The 7,549-nt window shown below is 48.5% G+C and overlaps 2 protein-coding genes across 2 annotated transcripts; one reads left to right on the top strand and one right to left on the bottom strand.

Annotated features, from left to right (window-relative positions):
- Positions 1 to 148: 148 nt before the first annotated feature.
- On the bottom strand, positions 149 to 1,835 carry LOC148175725 (4-vinylanisole receptor-like). The gene is made up of 6 exons (XM_088034987.1): positions 1,734 to 1,835; positions 1,562 to 1,679; positions 780 to 1,515; positions 530 to 734; positions 322 to 477; positions 149 to 276 (listed from the first exon to the last, which is right to left on the bottom strand). The coding sequence occupies exons 1-6, from the start codon at positions 1,833 to 1,835 to the stop codon at positions 223 to 225; spliced, it is 1,371 nt and encodes a 456-aa protein (XP_087891113.1). The 3' UTR covers positions 149 to 222.
- A 212-nt stretch (positions 1,836 to 2,047) lies between these two features.
- On the top strand, positions 2,048 to 7,380 carry BRWD3 (bromodomain and WD repeat-containing protein). The gene is made up of 15 exons (XM_088034100.1): positions 2,048 to 2,191; positions 2,242 to 2,300; positions 2,347 to 2,662; positions 2,713 to 2,873; positions 2,923 to 3,587; positions 3,637 to 4,051; positions 4,098 to 4,426; positions 4,471 to 4,593; positions 4,640 to 5,012; positions 5,057 to 5,284; positions 5,330 to 5,541; positions 5,587 to 5,753; positions 5,799 to 6,446; positions 6,493 to 6,644; positions 6,692 to 7,380. The coding sequence occupies exons 1-15, from the start codon at positions 2,158 to 2,160 to the stop codon at positions 7,304 to 7,306; spliced, it is 4,497 nt and encodes a 1,498-aa protein (XP_087890226.1). The 5' UTR covers positions 2,048 to 2,157; the 3' UTR covers positions 7,307 to 7,380.
- The last annotated feature ends 169 nt before the right edge of the window (positions 7,381 to 7,549 follow it).

Here is a 7,549-nt window from a genome sequence, read left to right as displayed (position 1 = left end):
ACCGGAGGTTTCGGCGTGTTTTTCGAGCGAAAGGTGTACAATAGCAAGTTGCAGAGGTGGCTGAGTAATATAAATGTACCACGTGACGTGCACGACCAATGGGACTGGGGAAAAGTTGATGGGTGCCTGCAGGTACTGCTACCTTCGAGGGGAGAGGTAACGGTGCGTACTACCTGTTGCAGGACCGGAATCGGGGGAATACGGCCCTGTTCATAACACAATCTATTCACTTAAAGAGCGAAGGAGTGTGATAAAAGAGAAGATTTTGTGGCCCATCTACAACACAACTATTAAACGCGGAAGAGGCCCATGGTAACATACGGTGACTATCACTTCTCTGTTTATTTCCACGAGGCCAGCTCCAGTCATGCTTAAACCCTTCTGGGAATTCATGATAAGAAGAGTTAAAGCGCGTTTGGTTTGCGCGTTGAAGAGGGACCAGTTGCTTTGGTACGCTGCAATGGCGACGGATGTGCTCTGTTAAAACTGTTAATTTTTAAAAAGAATCTTCAGGTGGTACCCACAGTACCTGATGCAACACGTCGGCGCTCTGCACCGCAAAAATAACAAACTGCATGGTTGAGGAAAAGACAAAACTGAGCAACATGGTGGACTTTGCTAGTTCTTCTAAATTCGTCGATAACGTGTACCCTGTCAAAACAAGAGTCAGGAGAGTTGTTAGTAATTGGAGACCGAAAATCATCGATGTTAAGTTTCTCAACTCATCGCCGTACCTTAAAAAAGAGTTAGATAAACTCTTGGTGGTAATTCCTCCTCACCTCAGAAGAAAATTGTGGTGTCGGACACAAATCGCGAGTCTTTTTCCGATTATCCTCTGAAAGCTCCCAGACTTGAACTTATCAACATCCTTGGAGCTTCCCAAACCATAGTCCAGGTTCCTCAACAGCCTCTCGAGGAGCATGAACTGCCCACAGAGATGTTGGCACGCGTAAACAAAGAACAAGTCCAAGAATCCGTTCCCACCAACTGACATGAACATGTTGAAACTTAAAACGAGGTAAAGAATCTCATACAAAGGACTCTTATCAGGGTTCAGAGGCCCCAGATAAATAAGAGTTGGTAACCATCTAGTCCTGCCTTCCGGAATGGGGACTTCAGCAAAAACCAAATGCAAACAGACATAAAACGCGCTCATTGACGCGTGACCCAGAAGCAAGTAGTTAATCAGTTTGTAGCGCTTCTGTAAGTAAGCCTCCAGTTGGGGCCCTCCTACTGTGAAATCCCAGAAGTCGCACTGTACGGCTTTGTACAAAAACGCGACGTTCTTCCGCTGGTGAAGGAGGAGGATCATCTTACTCACCGCCAGCAAGGGGATTGAGTAGGTTACCGTCACCTCCAGCAACATTTCGAAGTTGTTGAGGGTGCGAAGAAGAAAAATTGTTCTTGTGACGAAACCAAAGAGCTTGAGGGCGAGAATTATGCGACACAGCGCCATGAGGTCGTCTCTTTGACACCACATTTGCAGGGTGTAGCGGAGCTGCCAGAAAGGGTCTACTAAAAGCAAAACTGTTAAAACTAGTCGAGCTAAACTAGTAGATACGTTTTATGGGGTAATTGGGGTCTTTGGGGAACGTGACCATGGCTGGAATGAGCTCTGATATGGATTTGTGCATTCGAAGCGAACTGGTAATTTCGCCGAGCGCTGTGTAATTTGCTACCTACTCATTTGAGCAATTTAGGGATCGGAAATTATTTTTTTATTAATTGATTGCTGAAGAGGTCAAAATAATATGTGCAATATGCGTTCGTAGAAGTATAATGACATTCATATTCCAACGAGTGGAAAGATGGCTCACACGTGACTCTATCACCATGGTTACGTGACGTGTTGCTATGGTTACGATATGGTTACCATGGCAACTACGTTATTAGCCATTAATAAATTTGGTCAAATGTGGGTATTGTGGAGTGTAAAACGCTTGCAGATGGAGGGATAATCCAAGTGCGAGAAAGTCCCTGAGTCCGGGCCTGATCCTAACCTTGACCTCGCCCCCTAGCTTCGGACCGTCCGCAAGGCGCCGCCACTGTCTCGCCTTGTTTACTTCATTTGACATGTCAAATTAACGAACAAACTTTGAGGTTATGTTGACGCAGCTGATCTAAATAAAACAAAGTTTTGGTCCAACTCCCGTAAAAATGGACCCCCCAGTGACAGCCCCCGTGATTTCAGGTACGATAAAAGCACGTTGACAATAAAACCACGTCGTTTGTCTGTTTCAGATCTTTATTTTCTTATGCACAAGTTTTTATCAGGAGGGCCCCTCAAGAAAACATTACAGGTAACGTTGTCTTTGGGGGTGAACACGAATAATTGTGGTTTTTAAGTCGTTTCACGATGAATTGGTGGAGCATAATTTGTTGCCAAAACGGACGGATTGGTTGGGGGACGAGTATGAGAGGACTGTTGAAGATATGGATCATCAGTTTCCTAGTGTTAGGCCTGATTATTTGTTGCAATTGTGTTGCCGGGCGGGGGCGTCGTCGGTCAAGGATCTACAGAAAGTGGACACTTTGTTTCGGTTAAAAAAGAACTCTCTAAATGGAAAGAATGTTGAATACAACTTCAGACAACTCTGCAATTACGTGCGAAGGCGCCACCTTGTTCCAGTTTGTAACTACTTGAACGCCTCTAACAACATCGGTGAGGAGCCCCCACGTTTCTATTTACTAAAATGGCAGTTTTTTTTGTAGTAAACATTCTGAAAGGACGTGAAATCTCGGGACCAGTCAGCCGCCGGTGGATCGTCTCCCCCAAAATGTACAGTTCCTTACATTTCCAGCGTCGGACTCTTGGACACTTATCCGCGGTTTATTGTATCCTGTTTGACCACTCAGGCCAATACATCGTCACTGTAAGGGGGGGTAGTTGGTAATTGAATTTTAACTCTTTTGGTTTCCTAGGGCGCTGACGACCTCCTCATCAAACTCTGGTCGTCGCGCACCGGCCGCCTCATCGCCACATTCCGCGGTGCTTCTTCGGAAATCACCGACATCGCCATCAACCTCGAGAACTCGCTTCTAGCTGCGGGGTCAATCGACCGAATTCTCCGCATTTGGGACCTCCAAACCGGCATTCCAGTCGCTGTCCTCCCCGGTCACACCGGAATGATAACTTCGGTGAATTTCTGTCCGTCGTCTTCATGGAATTTCCAGTATTTGATAACGACTAGCACCGACGGCTCTGTCGCTTTCTGGGCGTACAGCTACGACACCGGAGGCAAAGTGAATTTCCGGTCAAAACCGACTGTTTATCAGGAGAAGATGCGCCCCGGACAAGCACAGATGATCTGCTCGTCGTTTAGTCCAGGTGGGACGTTTTTAGCGACGGGCTCCGCTGATCACCACGTTAGAGTTTATTACATGAAGGGGGACGAGGGCCCCCATAGGATCCTCGAGACTGAAGCGCATAATGATAGGGTGGATTCGATACAGTGGGCGCATGAAGGGCTGAGATTCATGTCGGGGAGCAAAGACGGGACGGCGATCATCTGGGGCTTCGAGTCGCAGCAGTGGAAGACGATGTATCTACACATGACCACGGTGGCGGGGACCTCCAAACCCACCAGGTAAAAACAAAGAAACTGCCCCATATAGTCTTGAAACGTTTTTTTTTAGCACGAAGAAACTCGCCGAAGACGCGCGGAAGCTCAAAGTGACAATGGTAACGTGGGACCGCTCGGACAACTGGGCCATCACCGCCGTCAGCGACCACACTCTGAAGATCTGGAACGCGCGAACCGGCCAACTCGACAAAGTCCTCACCGGTCACACCGACGAAATCTACGTCCTGGAAAGTCACCCTCATGATCGCCACGTCATCCTCTCCGCCGGTCACGATGGCCAGTTATTCATCTGGGATTTGAGCAAGGGGGAGATTATCACCCGTTTCACCAACACGATTGAGAACCAGGGATTTGGGGCGATTTTCGACGTGAAATGGGCGCCGGATGGGAACGTCGTCGCGGCGTCGGATTCCCACGGGCATTTGTTGATTTTCGGGTTCGGGAACGGGAATAAACTCCTCGAGAAAGTAAGGAGTTGCGAAGAGTCTAAATGAAACTAATGCGGTGTTGCAGCTACCGAAGGAGTTGTTCTTTCATACTGACTACCGGCCGTTGGTGAGGGACGCGAACAACTTCGTCTTGGACGAACAGACGCAGATCCCGCCGCATTTGATGCCACCGCCGTTTCTGGTGGATATGGATGGGAATCCGTACCCGCCAATGCTGCAGAGGCTCGTTCCAGGGAGAGAGCACTGCAACACCGAGCAGTTGGTACCAAGCATCGTCATAGGAAACGAAGGGACGCAGGAAGTGATTCAGGTCGTACCGGAAGACAACCACAGAGGCGACGAGTTGGAGGAAACCAGAGGCAACGCTTTCTTGGCGAGATCGACCAGTCGAAGGTACCTCTCTTGTTCTACTAGCCCCAATAACCCCCTTCTTGTAGAGACAGAGAAGGGATCCGTCAGAGCACGGGGGACTGGCAGAGCGACCCCAACATGAAGTGGAAGAAACACGTTTTGGTCCCCCCTTTGAAGGACATCGAGATCAGAAAAATAAAAGAGCACGTGTAAGTACCGGAGGTGGTCAAAACCGTTTTAACTTCGCCCCCTCAGGGAAGTGTTGGAAAACCAGGAGATGCAAGAGTACCGCCGCCAGCTCTGTCAACGCCCTCACATGATCAACACTAGCATCAACAGCGAGTCCTCGAAGTTCAACGAGAAGAAGAAGAACACCACGTCGTACCAGACGCGCAAAACCAGAATTGTTAAACCGATTGTGGTGTTGTCCAGCGAGTGTTCTTCGGAGAGTGAAGGTTCGGACTCGACGGGGTACTCGGATTGGGTGGCCGAAGAAGATGTCAACGAGGTGGTGAACGCGGAGTCCCCAAAACGAACGAGACGAAGACAAGTCAACTACAATTCCAATTCAGAGTCGGAAGGGGAGAAGAGCGAGTCGCGGGAACCAACTCCGGAGAAGCTCCCCAAAGTAAGTCGGTTGAGTCGATGATCACCATTTCACCCTCTTTGTAGGAACCAACCCCTAAAGTGAACCACGTGAATAAAGCGGCGTTAGATGCGTGTCGGATGAGCGAGTGGTTGACGGAAGTTAGACCCAGGAAAACACCGTATTTTCCGCAGATGGGCGACGAGCTTGTGTACTTTCCCCAGGGACACCACTTGTACCTAGACGCTGTAAGAAGTAAGAAGATTTACGAGATTAACAGTAAAACACTGCCGTGGACCAAACTGCACCTGAGGGTACGTTTTTAGGGAGTGAAAACTCGAAATTAATGGCGATTTTAGAGCCACGAATACGTTAAAGTTGTGGGGATCCAATACGATGTGAAGCCAGCGCGGCTGTGCAACCTGCGGTTGGCGCTTTTGGACGACGATGGGCGTCTTAATGGGAAGATCTTCTCGGTGAAGTACCACGACATGCCCGACGTCCTCGACTTCTTCGTTTTGAAGCAGAACTTCGACACCGCCATGTCGAGGAATTGGAAGGAAGGCGACAAGTGAGTGTCTTTCAATTACACAACAGTTTCAACAATTTGTTTAAGATTCCGGTGCAACATCGACGACGGGTGGTGGATTGGGGAGGTCGTGACCAAGAGCACCGCCAGCGAGGACTTTCAAAACTCCCCGTTCCTGTGCTACGAGATCAAATGGGACAACGGCGAAATGGAGCGGATGAGTCCCTGGGACATGGAGCCCTTGGATGAAAACAGTGAGTCTCCACTTTCTCACGCCGTGAATAACGTCATTCCTGCAGGAACTCCGGAGAACTTCGGGGAAGCTCTCCCGGTCCTGGACGAGGAACTCGAGAGCATTCTCTACCAACCCACACCAGACGACTGGCCTAATAATGACCGCGAGGCGGTCACAAGTTACGTTTTAACAGGCCTCGCCAAAGTTATGGAGTTGGCCATCGCCGAACCCTTCTTAGTCCCCGTGGACCTCAACACTTATCCAACCTACGCGGTGATTGTTGGATATCCCATCGATTTATCCACGATCAAAGCTCGATTTGATAATCGATTTTACCGGAGGGTGACGGCGGCACAGTTTGACATCCGCCACCTCGCTGGGAACGCCGAAAAGTTCAATGAAAGACACAGCATCATAGTGAAGCACGCGCGGATTCTAACTGAGCTGTGTCTTCGGATCGTCAAACAATGCACGACTCATCTTGATGTCACTGCCGTTTACCACCAACTGGTGGACACTTACGACTCTACTGATACAGAAGTAGATGTCGAAATACTGCCGTCTAGTAGTAGGATGCTACGTTCGCTGCCAACACGATACTTACGAGACGCCAACGATTGGAAGTCTGAAGCGAAAATACTCTTCCAGGCGATCTGGGACTGTGAGGACTCAGTCCCGTTTCGAACCCCAGTAAACCACTTGAAGTACACAGGTTGGTACCACCTCCCCCTTTCATTTGATTCTTCATTGCTTCTTAGATTACCACGACGTGATTGAGGTACCAATGGATCTCAGCACCGTTAAGGAGAAGCTCTTCACCGACAAGTACGAAACCCCCAATGAGTTCTACAACGACATGCGGCTCATCTTTACGAACTCGCGCACGTATAACACCAATAAGCGCTCTAGAGTAAGTCTCCTTGGGTGTCGATCGGTGATAACACCCCCAATTTGCAGATTTATGTAATGACCGTCCGCCTCGCCGCAATCTTCGAAGAACACATAAACAAACTCATCAGAAACTGGAAGATGGCGAAGCGCCGAGGCTACGCAACGCGCAACAACAAAGAAACGAAAGAAGAGAGCGCCACCACCTCCTGCACGTCTTCCTCGGACCTCAGCGACATTGAAGAAATCCACGTCAACGAACAACCGGAGAGTGATAGCGACAGTGAAGACGACAACATGCCCTTGAAGAAACTCCAGACGAGGATACCCAAAGTGGAACCTGAAGAAAGCGGCGAGAGTTCTTCGTCGAGTCATAGCGAGAAAGTTCAGGAGGAGAGTGACGAGTCTGATGATTCGGAGGATAGTTATAAACCGACGACGAGGAAGACGAGGAAGAGGTTTGTGATGTCTTCAGAAGAGGGGTCGAGTGATAACAGTGATGATAGACCTTTGAGTATGCAGAGAACTAGTGGGAGGGCGAATAAACGAGTTTGTTATGCGGGGAGTCGGAATAAAGTGACTTCGGAGAGTGAGTCCGATGAGGACAAGTTTCTTACGAGCGTGAGTAGCAGGGGAAGAGTGAGGAAGCTGAATCCACGCGTCACTGCCCTGATGAAGAAGTAAACAGAACAGTATTTGGTTTGATATCGTGTGATTGTGCACTTAATTTATTTAATGAAATATATTTGTACCTTGGGTTTTGTTAAAAGAGATTCGTTTATTGTCTTAAAGGTCCTCTAGATCATAGAAATCCTTCATATCTTTAAGATTAAGCCTCCAAAGAATTAAAAAAAAATTGTTACCACCTAAATTGCGCCTAGAGATATGCAACCAATTATATAGATTTTGTAAAAGAAATGGATGCAG

Source organism: Gnatocerus cornutus, chromosome 4 (genome assembly GCF_029298725.1).
Source record: "Gnatocerus cornutus isolate USDA-ARS CGAHR chromosome 4, icGnaCorn1.1, whole genome shotgun sequence".
In the NCBI taxonomy this organism is placed as follows: Eukaryota; Metazoa; Arthropoda; class Insecta; order Coleoptera; family Tenebrionidae; genus Gnatocerus; species Gnatocerus cornutus.
Note: the sequence above shows the minus strand (reverse complement) of the source record. Positions and strands in the feature narration are given on the sequence as shown.